At 46.0% G+C, this 15,329-nt stretch overlaps 1 protein-coding gene across 1 annotated transcript; it reads right to left on the reverse strand.

Moving 5' to 3' along the window:
- Positions 1-807: 807 nt before the first annotated feature.
- On the reverse strand, positions 808-9,965 carry PDZD9 (PDZ domain containing 9). Its single transcript, XM_053366039.1, has 5 exons — positions 9,124-9,965; positions 7,817-7,873; positions 4,278-4,457; positions 3,661-3,853; positions 808-1,409 (listed from the first exon to the last, which is right to left on the reverse strand). Exons 1-5 carry the CDS (start codon positions 9,500-9,502, stop codon positions 905-907), a joined length of 1,314 nt encoding a protein of 437 aa, XP_053222014.1. The 5' UTR covers positions 9,503-9,965; the 3' UTR covers positions 808-904.
- Between the last annotated feature and the right edge of the window lie 5,364 nt (positions 9,966-15,329).

Consider the following 15,329-nt stretch of genomic DNA (forward strand, 5'->3'; position numbering starts at 1 on the left):
GCCAGCTGCTTCTCTGCACACCCCTCTCGTGCGCTTTGTCCCTTCTGTGTTTTTCCTTCCCTCCCCATTTAAAATGTGGTTACAAAGCATGGATCCACATGGATCCTCAGGATCTTTGCATTGGGTCACCCCAAATTCACCATCAGAGCACATAGCATGTCCATGGCTACAGCCTGCCCCCCAAAAATCACGCACCCACTGTTGCCTGGGGCTGCAATGGTGCAAAAATGTGGTTAAAAAGCATGGATCCACATGGATCCTCAGGATCTTTGCATTGGGTCACCCCAAATTCACCATCAGATCACATAGCATGTCCATGGCTACAGCCGGCACCAAAAAAATCACGCACCCACTGTTGCCTGGGGCTGCAGTGGTGCAAAAACGTGGTTACAAAGCATGAATCCACAGGGATTCTCAGGATTTTTGCATTGGGTCACCCCAAATTCACCATCAGATCACATGTCTGTGGCCACAGCATGGAGCACAAAAATGATACATCCACTGTTTCATTCAGAATGTTTTTTCCCTTGTTTTCCTCCTCTAAAAACGATGTGCGTGTTATGGTCAGGTGTTATAGAGCGAAAAATACAGTAATACTGTTTCTTACCTTCACAAGCAGAAGATGGCCAAGTTCTGCTCTTGCAGTTGTGCTATATAGCTTGGCTGCTAGACTTCCAGAGACATGTCTATATGAAAATTGACTGTAGTTATTTCCCCACTGTTGAGATTATTCTCTCCCTCGAAAGAGGGAGCATCGCTTCTTTCAAATACCCAAGTTTCCTGCTCGCCAAACAGATGAAACCCATCAGTTGGCGGAGAGGTTGTATGAGTGAAAATCCAGCTTATAACTGGATCCAGTTTCAGAAACCCAGTTCCTGGCGGTGCAAAACTGGATCCAGTTGCCTCATTCAACTTCTTGAGAAAAGTTTTCAAGCCAAAATGCATCTGACACAGTAGAGGAGGAAGATGACAATGATGGCGGCGCAACACCTTTTAGCATAGTCCAATATGGCGATGAGGACGTTAAATACAAACTTGAAATGTCAGCATCACTTTCATCTTCAAAATCTTTATGAATGATAATGTCGTTACCAATGTCTGAGCCCACGGTAAATGTGTAGGTTTTCCTTTCAAAGATGTGCCAGTCTTTAGAGATCCACTTGGGTTGCTTAGAAGTTTCAAAAGAAAGTGATGGTACAGCTTTGACATTAGGAAAAGCATCGGCATGTACAGTTCTGTTAACAGGAACCTCAGTGACTTCGGTTGTAGTATAGATCTCATCACTACCGAAGCTGACGACATGGCCTCCACCAATAAGCTCCTCGTCGTCACTAACATGACAGCCGCAATCATAATCTTCAGAGTCTTCGCTGCTCGACCAAGCTTCTTCACTGGTGTAAGTTGACGTCCTGAAATGAACACAACACAGAGAGTCTTGGAAAGCAGTAATGTTGTACGGATTGCTTCTATTTGATTCATAGAGGGCAGATCTTAAAGAAGTGCTTTGGCCACTTGTGGCATTTAGTAACTTGGGAAGGGGTTGCAATTCAGTGACAGAAGATAGCTTTGCAAACGGAACAGTCCCAGGTTCAATTAAACAGTAGTTTCATTGGAAACCTCTTCCCTCTTCTGGGGTTCTGCTTGCAAAAGAGCTTTCAGATAACCCCTGTGATGCACTTTGAAGTCCCAACAATTGGAGCTTCAAAGTGCAGCATTACCTGATGTCATTGTGATGTCAGTTGATTGGATGGCCTGCTGGGGGGTGGGAGATAAGGATTTATCCCACTGGCCAGAAAAGGTTCCCCACCTTTTGTATAGATAGACCAGAGGCATGCCTCAGTATATGTCAGCTTCCCCTGTTGCTATACGTTTCCTGTTTGGCCTAGATTATTGCTATCATATTACCAATCAACATAGCCTACTATCAACACCCTCCTGTATTTTTAAAATAAAGCAGCTGACCCTCTACTCCCTGCACTTCTGGCTTCCGTGCTGTGTTTCCTCCACCTCTTTTGTAACGTAACATTACAAGCTCCTTGGAGATGGGGGAAATTGTGTATAATAATTGTATGCATTAAGTCACTAGGCTAGAGCAGCCTATTAAATATAAATTATGTGCTTGGGAAAAGCTAGTGCTCTGTTACTTCAAGGTCTGCAAACAGTGCTTAGGTGGATTTTGATGTCAAACTGTTGTGGTGGAGACCTCTTTACTGGTTAATTTTATAGGGTGTGGGTGGCTGCAAAGAAGACTTGCATTGGTGACAGCCATCAGATGAAACACTACAGCTCATCCTTCCGGTAGCTCCTATGACCACTGGCCCCTCTTTCTCATCCTAACAGCTTGGGTTAGAACACCCCTTTCTTCTATCCATAGCTGTCGACTTTTCCCTTTTCTTGCGAGGAATCCTATTCAGAATAAGGGAATTTCCCTTTAAAAAAGGGAAACGTTGACAGCTATGCTTCTATCCCTTATTTCCTCAAGTCCTGGAATGAGGGGGAGGAAGAGCAAGAACAAGAAGCTTCTGCTAAATGCTACTGGGTACTCTGTTCGTTTCACTGAACGGAGTTATCCCAGTTTATAGAATAACTGTTGCTCCATGTGATCCTGAATATTATTTTTTACAAAACACCACTCCATTGTGTGGTATGTGTTTTCCAATTTCTTTTGCTAATTACCAGATGAAACTTTCACAACTGAGCAAGGGAGCAATGCTGCTGCTTCCCTTACATCATTTAACTACTGGCTCATTTTTAGCTGTTCCAAAGTGGGGGTTTGGGACCTTTTTTGAGCCAGATGACCACCTTCCCTTCTGGGCAACCAAACACCTGGGGGCTGCATGCTACTGATGGAGCAGGGCCCGAGGTGCTGCTGCTATTGTTGTTGTTGTTGTTGTTGTTGTTGTTGTTGTTGTTTGTTAATAATACTGCCCTTCATCATAAGATCTCAGGGTATAAAATACAGGGTGAAAACAGGATTTACAAGTAAATAAGTAAATCAAAACAGCCAAATAATACCCCCCTTCCCATATACACATTTAAAAGTCTGCAGGATATTAATCAGCCAAAGGCCTGGTTGAAAAGGAATGTTTTTGCCTGGCCCCTAAACTATATAATGAAGGCACCAGGTGAGCCTCACTGGGGAGAGCATTCCATAAATGGGTGGAGCAACACATGTAGATTCCACCTTCACATAGTTGTCTAGGTTCTCTGTGCACATACCCTTCTCGATCTTCCATCCAGGCAAGCAAGAGGTATTAGCAGAGTTCAAAGGCACCTGCCAGCCATGCAAAAAGATTTAGGATGTGAAGCACAACCAGTGCTCAGGTGGTCTGGGAAGAGTCCCAAGGGCCAGATAGAGAAGCCTGAAGGGCCACATTTCTCCCCAGGGCCTGAGGTTCCTAATCCCTCCCTGCTCAACATTGACAGGCAGTGGCTCTTCAGAGTTTCTGATGGGGTCTTTATACCCCTTGGAAGAGAGAGCCCAGGGATTGAACCTGGAGTTTTCTGCATGCAAAGTGTATGCACTTCCACTGAGATACAACACATTTCGGGAAGTTGACGTGGTCAAATAATGTTACCTTTAGATTTCCAACCCTCCCCTTCCCCCCAGCACTCTCATGACCTTTACCCAAACAGTGAACTAGAAACATGGTTTCTTACTCTCCTAGCTTGGCTCCCTTTCTTTCAGGAATGCTGTCGATGGCGGTTTCCCATCGGACTGGTAATTTCATAAATTCCCTGTAAACTTGGATCTGCAGAACGGTCCCAATGAGGGTGGTGTGCAGAAGCTGCCTTAGCTCTCGTAGTGTCCACCCTAGGACATTAGCATGCCCAATTTTAATCAGGATGTCACCTGGAAGGAAAGGAAAGCTATTAGTTTGGGGGAAGTTGTTTGCAGAATGCACTCTTGGCTTGTTTAACCTGGTAGTTCCTACACCCAGTGCCTGCCCATGGAGGTACTCAAGGGTACTCAGTACCAGCATCTTCCCACCTCCACCATATTAAGTGTAACAACATCATGGTGAGTACCGTCACCATTTTTTCATTTCAATAAAATAAAACACTGCCTACATCTCATTGATGTGTGGTGCTGGTCCCACTCAGTATAGACTTGTTGAAATTAATGCTTATGACTAATTTGGGTCTAATGCAACAAGCAGTGGAAGAGAGGGAGTTCCAAGAGAGAGGTTTTCCTTTCCTGCTTTAAAAGCTCTTTCTGTTCCTACTACATACCAGCCATGCACCCCCCAGGTTTGAGGTTGTTTCCACCTGCTTACCTGGTTGGAGTTTCCCATCTCTTACTGCTGCACTTTTCTCAACCAGGCTTGAGATCTGGATGTAGGGCCCGTTCTGAATGAGGATTAAGCCTAATCCCTGCTCTCCCATTTGGATATTTGTCTTCACAGTGGCACTTAAAGTATGTTCAGATCCACTCATATCTGAACTGGTATCTTCATCTAAATGAGAAAGAAAGCAATCCACTATTGTTTGCGCCTGCAAAAGCTTCTGGGCGGACATACTGCTTTGTTAGTGCATGCCCCCTAGCTTCTTGCTGAAGTCCTGTGACTTTTCATACCAAAAATGTTCTGGAGTGGAGGGACCACTAGGGGCGCATCAGAAGATGGCTGACAATAACATCTCTCCGACCCACACGAGGTAAATTGGAGGCTGTGATGGGAGTAAATAGCCTCCCTAGCCCCCCAGGATTATGGTGGGGGACTGCCCTTGCCTGCTGTGCCCTATACCACCCCCGAATTTGTGGGGATGGGGGCACTAGGCACAATGCCCTCCTGTGGGATTTCGGCACTCCTGGACGCCGTCTCTGATCCGCGCCACTAGCTGCAAGAACTTCAAAAGAAATAATTTGGATGAAGCTAATGCACATATTTCAAGGAAGAAGGGGGAGTAAAGACTGCTAACAGAAGAGATCTCTGATAAAACAAGACGAGTCGGAGGAACAAGTATAGATCATGAGAAGATACGCCAAGACTCGGTATGGCAAAGGGACTGATGCGGGAGGGGGGAAAAACCTTCCTTTCTTTCCTTTATGTGATTAAACAAGAATCCCCCCCCCACAAGTCAGAAATGTTGTTTTAAGGACTTAAGCTGTGGATTTAAGGCTGTGTGGAGATAAACTTTTGAACCAGAGCATGTTTTAAGAAGAGCATGGAATGTATAAGGGCTTTGGAATGACGCAGTTAAAAATACCGTCGCCATATTGAGAAGTTCTGTCGGAGGACTTAAGTCTGAGAGGAGAAATAGAGAAGTAGAGCTGTTTTTATATTGTGGATGAAACTCCTCAGTGGGACTTAAGAACGACAGTTCTGTAATTAATGATGGAAAGAGCGCTGTTATCTATGAAGGCGATGATATATGGAAACCATCTCGATTTGAGGACTGGAAGAATGGAAAAATTCACACAGGATTATTATTGGTGTTTATCGGCTTAAGGAGACTATCAGAAGAGATCATAAAGAAAAAAGAGAAAATATATGAACAAGATGTGATGTGGAAACAGCAAGATAAGTCTGGAGAGAATTATGAACTTTGTTTGGACCTGATTTGGACATTAACGCAGTAGCAAGAAGATGATCAGAATCCCCCTTCGGATCTTGAAATATGGGTTCCCTCAACAAAATTTAAAATTCGGCTTTGTAATTCGGAATTTATGTGATGTGATTTGATTTGATGTGATTGGCCGGTTAATAAAAATTATTTTTTTTAAAAAAGATGTTCTGGAGTGGGCCCCCCCCGGCTTTTGTTGCACTTTGGTTCATATGTGCCCCTCCAAGTGGTAACCCTGGGGAAACATTAAAGGACAACTAATAAAACAGAATGGTGGATAGGTAAAGGTAAAGGGACCCTTGACCATTAGGTCCAGTCGTGGACGACTCTGGGGTTGTGGCGCTCATCTCGCTTTACTGGCCAAGGGAGCCGGTGTACAGCTTCTGGCTTATGTGGCCAGCATGACTAAGCTGCTTCTGGCGAACCAGACAGTGCACAGAAATGCCGTTTACCTTCCTGCCAGAGCGATACCTATTTATCTACTTGCACTTTGACGTGCTTTCGAACTTGCTATCCACGCGTCCTGGTGGATAGATGGTCCAGCGTAAAACCCTGAGCAATGCAACATTTCAATGATTAAATACTAGTGATTTAGTCAATGACATGTTGTGCAATGCGCTCCCAACTCTCCTCCCACCAACACCCCCCCAATCATTCTGGAGGGGTCTATAGTCTAACCCAGGCTTCCTCAACCTCAGCCCACCATATGTTTTTGGCCTACAACTCCCATGATCCCTAACTAGCAGGACCAGTGGTCAGGGATGATGGGAATTGTAATCTCAAAACACCTGGAGGGCCGAGGTTGAGGAAGCCTGGTCTAACCACTGTATAAGTTTCATGCAAGCAAATCAGAATGAATGCTGAATAAACTGGTTGCCTGGCAGAGCCTCTAGTCACTGCTGTAGCTCTTTGAATCTGGTGACACCCAAGAACAAAATCCCTGTTGGATCAGACGGAAGATCCACTGAGTCCAGTCTCCAGTTTTCCACAATGCTCGAACAGATGCCTTTGGTAGGGCTGTCATACTTTTTGGAATTTCCCAGACATAGCCGGTATTCAGCCCTTGTAAACAGCGTCTGGGTGGAAATTGCTTAAATGTCCGGGAAAATCTGAATGTATTGCAATCCATGTCAGAAGTGTGGATTTTGGCAAATTTCATTAATAAAGCCCAACAACCTTTGTGTCCGGGTTTTCACTTTTTGAAATATGGTAACCTTACATCTGGGAAGCTTACAGGGAGGGGGCATGCTAGCAACAGCCTCCCTCCCCCCACTAGGGTGTCAAAAAGTGAGCCTGCAGTAAATCACACTGCTCAAATTTGGAGTTAACTCTTGGCTGAGTGCCAGGCCAAATAAACACAGCAGTTCATCTCCAGTAGGCCTTACCCCATGAATCAGTGGCTGATACTGAAAGTCTCTGCATCCCCACAGTCATCTAAAACCCCTCCTCCCCAGGGCTTTTCCCCAAGCAATCAGACACTGTGTTTGCATGCAGCCTATCACTGCTCCACCTGTTTCAACCCTCTTCTGATTATGGGAAATGGGGGTGGAGGGGAGGGGAGCTGGTTGCAACAGAAAGGGGAGATACCCATGACTCTTCACCAACCTGACTAATCGCTGCATCTTGGTCTCCCTCCTCCACCCTTCTGCTTTAGCTACTGTCTCTGAACTTCTCTCAGCCACAGGCTCTCCCAGCTCACTAAACCCTGTTGCCTGTTCAGCTTTCAATATCACCTCCTCGCAGTCTTCTCCCTTTTCTCCCTCTGACCACTCATTGTTGTTCCATCACCACTCCCCAGCCTCTGAGACTTCTTTCTTTGGTGGTTCTCCAGTTGGTTCCTCCCACCATTCCTCTGCGTCCAACCAGTCCAAAACATAGGGTGCTCAGGAGTGTAGCATCTGTATTGCATGCAGAAGATCTTTGTTTCAGTCCCTGGCATCTCCAGGTAGTGCTAGGAAATATTCCCTCCCTGAAACCATGAGAACCATCAGTGCTAACAAAACTGTGATAGATGGACCATTGGCCTCATTCGGTATACGGCAGCTTCCAATGTTCCTATGGTCAACTACTTTTGAGCATCCTGCCTAACAGGTGCGGATAACTCTATCCTCCATTAATTTGTCTAATTCCCATTTTAAACTATTGAAACTATTGAGCACCCCAACATCTGGTGACAGTGAATTCCAGCAATTAATCTTGCACTGTGTGAAGAAATCCTTTCTTTTGCCTGTATTGAATTTGCCACACTCACCTGTGTCCCAGCTGTAATAATCATCAGAGTCTGTTGATGAGGTTTCTTCTTCATCTGCTAAGGAAGAGAATTTGGACATGTTGCAAAGCTCATGTGGTCTAACCCTCTCAGCCAGGTGCGGGAGAACATTTGGCCCTCCAGATGTTGCTGAACCACAACTTGCACCAGTACCAGAAAGCATGACCAATGGGACAGGGAGGATGAGAGTTCTACTCTGCAACACCTGAAGGACCAAAGGTTGCTCTGTGCACCTTCTCCAAGCATACAATTCTCCTCAGCTTAATGGGCTTCAAGACCCAGCTCCCAAAACTTAAGCTCAGAGTTATACAGCAAATCAATTTCATTCCAGATGTATTTATTTCCAAGGGTTAGGACCCAAAGAACTGTGTGAGACATGCTAGCTTTCAAAAGACTTTCCCCAGGAAGCATTGGAGACTGCTGTTGGAGAAATGTGAGCCCCAAAAGCCCCATTGGGCATATTGGAATTAGTTGCACAGTTCTTTGGATCCTGGCCACAATACCTGTCTATCAACATCTGAGAGGTTCATTTAGGAATCCTGAAAATAAAACAAGGAGTGCTCATGGAACTACGGAGCTGGAAGGGATCCCAAGGATTGATTGTCCAGTTCAACCACCTGCAATGCAGGAGTCACAGCTAAAGAATCCCTGGCAGATGGCCACCCAACCACTGTTTAAAAACCTCCAATGAAGGAGCGTCCACCACCTCCAAGGTTATCCATTCCATTGACCCACAGCTCTTACTGTCACAATGTTATTCCTAATGTTTAGTTGGAATCTCCTATCTTTAGATTTGAATACATTGGTTCAGCTCCTAACCTCTGGAGCAGCAGCAAACAAGCTTACTTCACCTTCCATGTGATAGCCCTACAGATATTTGAAGATGGCTTTCCTATCACTTCTTTTCCCCAGGCTAAACATACCCAACTCCCTCACCCATTCCCGACCCTTAATCATCTTGGTTGCCCTCCTCTGCACATGTTGCAGCTTGTCAATATCCTTCTTAAACCATGGTGTCCAGAACTGGACACAGGATCCCAGGTAGGGCCTGTGTTGAGATGCAAACCCATAATTCATGGAGCCAAGAGTACTGTATAGGACAATGTGGCACATGGCTCCCCCCAAAGAATATTGGGAACTATGGTTTACTTTTTACAGAACTAAATTGTCCAGCATAGTTAACAAACTGCAGTTCCCACATTTCTTTGTGGGAGGTCATGTGTTTTAAATGCGCTTTGTGTATACAGATGTTTAGAGGAACCTTAAACAAATTCCAGTGTCCTGATTACCTGGTGGGAAATATGTCGCACTTTTGAAAGACAATTTTTTTTTGACAGATGGCCTTCTGATGGATGACCATTTGACAGATGGTCTTCTGACAGACGGCCGTCTGAGAGATGGTCTTCTGAAGGATGGTCGTCTGATGGATGGTCGTCTGAAGGATGATCGTCTGAAGGATGGTCGTCTGACAGATGCTCTTCTGGCGGATGACCTTCTTCTGTCAAATGAAGCTCTTATGTCGGACAACCGTCTTCTGGCAGATGATCTCCTTCTGGCAGTTGAACTTATTCTGTCAGATGACCTCTCTCTTTCATATGACGTTTGTCGCATAGATGGCCTTCTTTCATAAGATGAACCTCTTCTACCAGAAAACCTCTGGTGGTCCATGTTGACAAAGCCTCCGTGGATTCTCTGTGTAGCCAAAGACGTTCAGAGAAATGCCTCTGGAAAGCCTTTTGGGAAGAGACCACCAGCCTACAGTGTCATGTGAAGGGAGAACACTACGGTAGGCAAGTTGACATTGATGCCTAGTAACAGTTTAGAATACTAGTACTGTGGAATTCCAAGATTCTTGGAATCTCCAATGAACATAAGAACATAAGAAGAGCAAGCGGGGTCAGGCGAAAGACCCATCTAGTCCAGCATCCTGTTCTCATAGTGGCCAACTAAATGCCTGCAGGAAATCCACAAGCAGGATCTGAGCACACAAGAACTCTCCTCTCCTGTGGTTCCCAGCAACTGGCATTCGGAAACACCTGTGGAGGTGGAGCATAGTCAGCATGAATAGTAGCCATCAATAGCCCTCTCCTCCATGAATTTGTCCAATCCTCTTTTAAAGTCATATAAGTTGGTGGCCATCACTGCCTTCTGAGAGAGCAAGGTCCATAGTTTTGTTACGAAAAAGGAGCAATGCAGAAGCAAGCACCAGGTGGCTGGAATGGTAAACAGGAAACTGATGTTATTGGATTGTCCCGTGGGAAACTGGGACTGTCTGTAAAGTGCTCTGAGAGCCGGATGTTACCTCAGAGCAGCACATGACCCTGTACTGGAAGTACATGGGAGGAGTTTTATTCTCTCTCTGCAGTGGGGAAGCAGAGTGTGCAGACATGTTTTCTCTGTACTGGTGAAAGACAGGAATAAAGACATGTAGATATATTTCTGTCTGGCTCTTTCCCCCTCCCTGGGAGAGGAGTGGGGGAGGAGTGGTGGTGTGTTCTCTTCACGTTGAGGAGAATCGCCGAAGAGACCTCCTTTGATCTTGCCGGCAGACGCTGGCAGGAGGTCTTAAGGATTCAAGCCGGGCACCTGGAGGGTGGCCAAATTCTTCTGGACTAAGAGCTGAGCTGGAGGCTCTGACTCATGGCTTGGATCCCGACAACTGGTAGCATCCGATGGATATCTGATCTATGAGAATCTGCATGAGAGGTGAGAGGTCGATGAATCGTTGCCATCCTCTGCACCTAAGGAGATAAAGAAAGCGTCTGCCTGCAGCCAGAAGCTGAAACAGACAGCTCGACACCGAGAAGAGTGTGTTTCAAGGCAACGGAGAAGGTATGCTGCTTTTTGAGGTAGAGAAAAATGAACGCAGAAAGGCTTATTTTCTGGTTCACAAGAGCTGCGTTTGAAAAAACAAGCTCTGAAGGCAAGCTTGCATACCAGGAATTCCTGTGGTTTAGATAAGGAGTTCCGTCCTGAGCAGGTTGCTAGGCAACGTCTGCCAGTTACTGAGTGGCCTAAAAAGAGCCTGGGAAATCGAAAGTGTATCTGCGCAGCTGTGCAAAGGTTTTTGAAAACAGCCCAAAGGCTTGCCTGCCAGGAAAGCAGTAAACAAGCCGAGAGACTTTTGGAGGTTTACTGGCTTGAAAAGCGAAAGCTGGCTTGGGTTGAGTGTAAAGCTGACCCTTGGATTCAGCATGGATGCCAAGAAGGGGGGAGTGCCCCTGAGTGCCGTGGTTCTAGAAGAACACAGCCGGCATGCTGCACTGGAAGTAAAGGACAGGGGGAGGGAGGAACGGAGTTCTAATTCCCCCACCGATGAGGCTACTGGAAAGGAAGCTGTAGCTTTGAATGTTGTCCAGAGTTACAATTGCGGACAGGCTGGGCATCTTCAGCGGAACTGTAAGAAGCCACGTCAGCCAAAAGGAGCGAAGGGCCGCTCAGCAAAGCCTGAGGCGTCAGGCAAAGGTCGTACCAAGCCTATGGTGGAACCTGCAAAGCCTTTGATGGCGAAAGGAACCACGCCAGATGTTGGGAACGCGTTTATAATTGACACGGGCTGCACGTTTCATATGTCCCCACACAGAGAACTCTTTTCATCGTTTAAGAAGCAAAGCTTCGCTGTGAGACAGGCCAACGGTCAGGAGCTAGAAGCGGCCGGCGTGGGGACTGTCTATCTTAAGAGTCTGGACTTGACAATAAACAATGTTTACTTGGTTCCTGAATTGAAGTTCAATCTGCTGAGTGTTTCGCAGATTGCAAAGAAAGGACTGAAACTGTCCTATGATGCTGAGAGCTGCAAGATCTACAAAGATGGAGAGTTATTTCTTTCAGCCAGGGAGAAGGATGGACTTTATTTGTTGACTTTTGCACACAGTGATTACATGGAATGTAATTCATCTGTGTCTAACCTAGTTTCTCTTGCAGGTGTGAGCAAGAAGAAGACCGGGGTCAACAGAGCATTTCAGCGGGTGTATGCTGATGTGATTGGTCCTCTAGAACCATCTAGAGGCAATGCAAGATATTATCTTGTGTGTGTGGATCATTTCTCTAACTATGTCTGGGTTTATGTGTTGAGAAAGCCAAAGGAAGCCTTAGAGAGGTTTCAGGAGTTTTGTGACAAAGTTAAGAGTATGCATGATGCTAACATTGATTGTCTATTCACAGATGAGAAGCAGATTTTTCTTTTACAGGATTTCCAGAGGTTCCTGCAGAAGAAGGGAATAAGACACAAGGTTTCTGTTTCAGCGGAAGCGTGGAACAGGGGTGTCTGTGTAGGGGTGAACAGAGAATTGCAAAAGGGGATGGAAGCGCAATTGCTAAGTTCACATCTGCCACATGAGTACTGGGCCGAGTCTCTGATGTCGTACTGTTATACGAAAGTGAGAAAGGTTTCAAAAGAGTTGGGAAGTTCTCCTTTTGAGAAACTGTTCCACAGAAAACCTTCTGTTGCCCATTTCAAGGTTTTTGGGTCTCATGTGAGAACAGAAGCTCCAGGTGGAGTAAAGAATGCCAGAGGCATTTTTGTGGGGTATGAAAAGGGTCTCTACAGAGTAATTTTGTCTGAATCTGGTCAGGTGATTCTCACAAAATTTCTAGAGAGTGCTCCTGAACAGGAGAGAGTGATAGTACACACATTTCCCACTGAGGATGATTCAGATGATGATGATTTCACTGATTTCAGCTGTACAGAAAGTGATGACACTGATAGCTCGGAGAGCTCAGTTGTCACAGTCATTGAGAGGAAATCTCACACAATAGATAGGCCTTCACAACTGAAGGATGAACCACTGTTTACCATTGGAACTGGTTCTCCAAAGAGTCCTGAGACTGGACCAGTGAGCAGAGAGGATCAGCACCTCATACGTAGGTCTGAGAGAGTTACAAAGGGTCAACCACCCAAGAGGTACTCAAAAGAGTTTGCTAACTTAGCTGTTGCATGTGTTGCTGTTGTAAACAACCGAGGACAGGTTGGAGCTGTGTCTAAGTCAGAGACAAAGACACAACAGAGAGTTGCTAGCCAAGGTAATGCAGATGCACTCATTCCTTGGAAACCAGACAACCAGAGAGGTACACTGGGGAAACCAGTGGCGGGGAGTTCCAAGGGTGGAACTGAAACAACAGGGGAGTGTTATGTGTATAACAACTGTTTGTTTTCTTCTCTGGATCATGCTTTGCTTGCTGCAACACGCATTGATTCTTTTGGGGGAGGATGTTACGAAAAAGGAGCAATGCAGAAGCAAGCACCAGGTGGCTGGAATGGTAAACAGGAAACTGATGTTATTGGATTGTCCCGTGGGAAACTGGGACTGTCTGTAAAGTGCTCTGAGAGCCGGATGTTACCTCAGAGCAGCACATGACCCTGTACTGGAAGTACATGGGAGGAGTTTTATTCTCTCTCTGCAGTGGGGAAGCAGAGTGTGCAGACATGTTTTCTCTGTACTGGTGAAAGACAGGAATAAAGACATGTAGATATATTTCTGTCTGGCTCTTTCCCCCTCCCTGGGAGAGGAGTGGGGGAGGAGTGGTGGTGTGTTCTCTTCACGTTGAGGAGAATCGCCGAAGAGACCTCCTTTGATCTTGCCGGCAGACGCTGGCAGGAGGTCTTAAGGATTCAAGCCGGGCACCTGGAGGGTGGCCAAATTCTTCTGGACTAAGAGCTGAGCTGGAGGCTCTGACTCATGGCTTGGATCCCGACAAGTTTTACTATGCACTGCATGAAGAACTTGGATGCAGAAGCAATCCAAAATGAGCTTTTATTTTGGAATGAAGCCAGTTAGTCAATATGTGCTTTTCAGGAGCAAAAAGAATGCAATAGAAAAACAAAAAATCATAATCATAGATTGTGTGTGGACTACGTAGAAAAATCAAGTACTCAGGCTGCATATACCGTATTTTTTGTTCTATAAGACTCACTTTTTCCCTCCTAAAAAGTAAGGGGAAATGTGTGTGCGTCTTATGGAGCGAATGCAGGCTGCGCAGCTATCCCAGAAGCCAGAACAGCAAGAGGGATTGCTGCTTTCATTGTGCAGCGATCCCTCTTGCTGTTCTGGCTTCTGAGATTGCAGCTCTGACAGGTAGACTATAGTGCCTAGAATCATTTGTGCAGGGAAATGTGCTACAAAGGTGTGTATGCTGGACCAGCCTCCATAGATTCTAGAATAAAATGTGTGTACACAGCCTAAGTAGCAACAATACTTAGGGCCTTTAGCAGAGGACATATCACTTGCTACTAGATTAAAAAATGAAGATGCCAAGAACTGACCCGTGGGTATTCAGCTACTAACACCTGTCTTCTGCTACTGAGCAAGGGTTTCCCCCCATGGTACTTTCCAAAGCCTGGCTCTGAAAGTGACTTGAGCTGGAATGGGGTGGACAAGAATAACTTTGGACAGGTTGAGTACCCCTTTTACTGATCGTCCTGTGTGAGTACCTCTCCTTCCTGTTTGCTAATGTGTTGTTCTGTCCTATGTTCCACTGCACTTACTTCCAGGTAATTCTGTGCAGGACTGCAGCTTGATTATGGCACTTTTATATCTTGCAATTTGTGCAGAAGGGTCTAAAAATAAACTGGATAGACAGTCTGCAGCTTAAATGTCACATGGCAATTAGGTTTCCATGCACCAGTGTTATGGGTGTGTATTTCTAGATGGCCATTGAAAGGAAGGGGTGTTGCTATGGCTAAGTATATTTTTAGAATCCATACAACTCTGTGGCTTTGGAGTTGCTAGACTTGGCAGTCTAGAATACCAATCATTGGCCAAGCATCCTACACCCTTGGTAGCAAGTGGTTCAGATTTAGATTTGTGGCTACTTGTAAAAGAGCAGTAAAATGTAGTTAGCAAATTCATTACACACGCTCTTGATCTTATGTATTGTTCTGAGGTGGAAAATATATGGCTGCACCATTTCAGACTGTATTAGGTGCCCGGCCTTGCCCAGGAGAGTCCAGGAAGCTCAGGTGGCAGCTGGCAAGGGACTCATACCCCTCCCCCCGTTCTATCCTCACAACAGCCCTGTGAGGTAGGACAGGTAGCGAATGGGGATTTGAACGTGGCTCTCCTAAAGTCTTGCTCCAGCACCCATAAAAATCCTTAGTACGTAATTAGTCGTATAATAATAGCGCAACTTTCCTTTCCTCTTTTCTCAGTTAAATTCCCCTCAGTAAAAATAAATATATTTATTTATTTAAATGAACTAGCCCCGCCCCCTTCCCCAACGCTTCTCCCGTCGCCGAGCCCCGCCCCTAAGCGAGCCTCAGCCCCGCCCCGTCCTTTAGCACCGCCCCTCACGTGCTCGCGCAGTATTACATCTCTGCAACCCCGCCCCTTCACCCTGTAGGAAGCCCCGCCCTTGAAGCCTGCCCTCTCCGCTCTAAGCCCCGCCCAATGATCTTGCTGCCGCCGCCGCCGTCTCCTTAGCAGGCCCCGCCCCGTCTGGGACAAAGTGTGAAAGGCGCGGGGAGAGATGAGGACGAGGGCGTGAGCTTTCGCTTCCG

This window comes from Podarcis raffonei, chromosome 14, assembly GCF_027172205.1.
Source record: "Podarcis raffonei isolate rPodRaf1 chromosome 14, rPodRaf1.pri, whole genome shotgun sequence".
NCBI lineage: Eukaryota > Metazoa > Chordata > Lepidosauria > Squamata > Lacertidae > Podarcis > Podarcis raffonei.

Coding starts and splice junctions, on each gene's coding strand:
- PDZD9 (XM_053366039.1), bottom strand. CDS start 9,502: ATGGACCACCAGAGGTTTTCTGGTAGAAGAGGTTCATCTTATGAAAGA. Junction 4,458..7,816: donor TTATTACAGCTGGGACACAG/GTGAGTGTGGCA, acceptor TTTCTCATTTAG/ATGAAGATACCAGTTCAGAT. Junction 3,854..4,277: donor AGATGGGAAACTCCAACCAG/GTAAGCAGGTGG, acceptor CTTTCCTTCCAG/GTGACATCCTGATTAAAATT.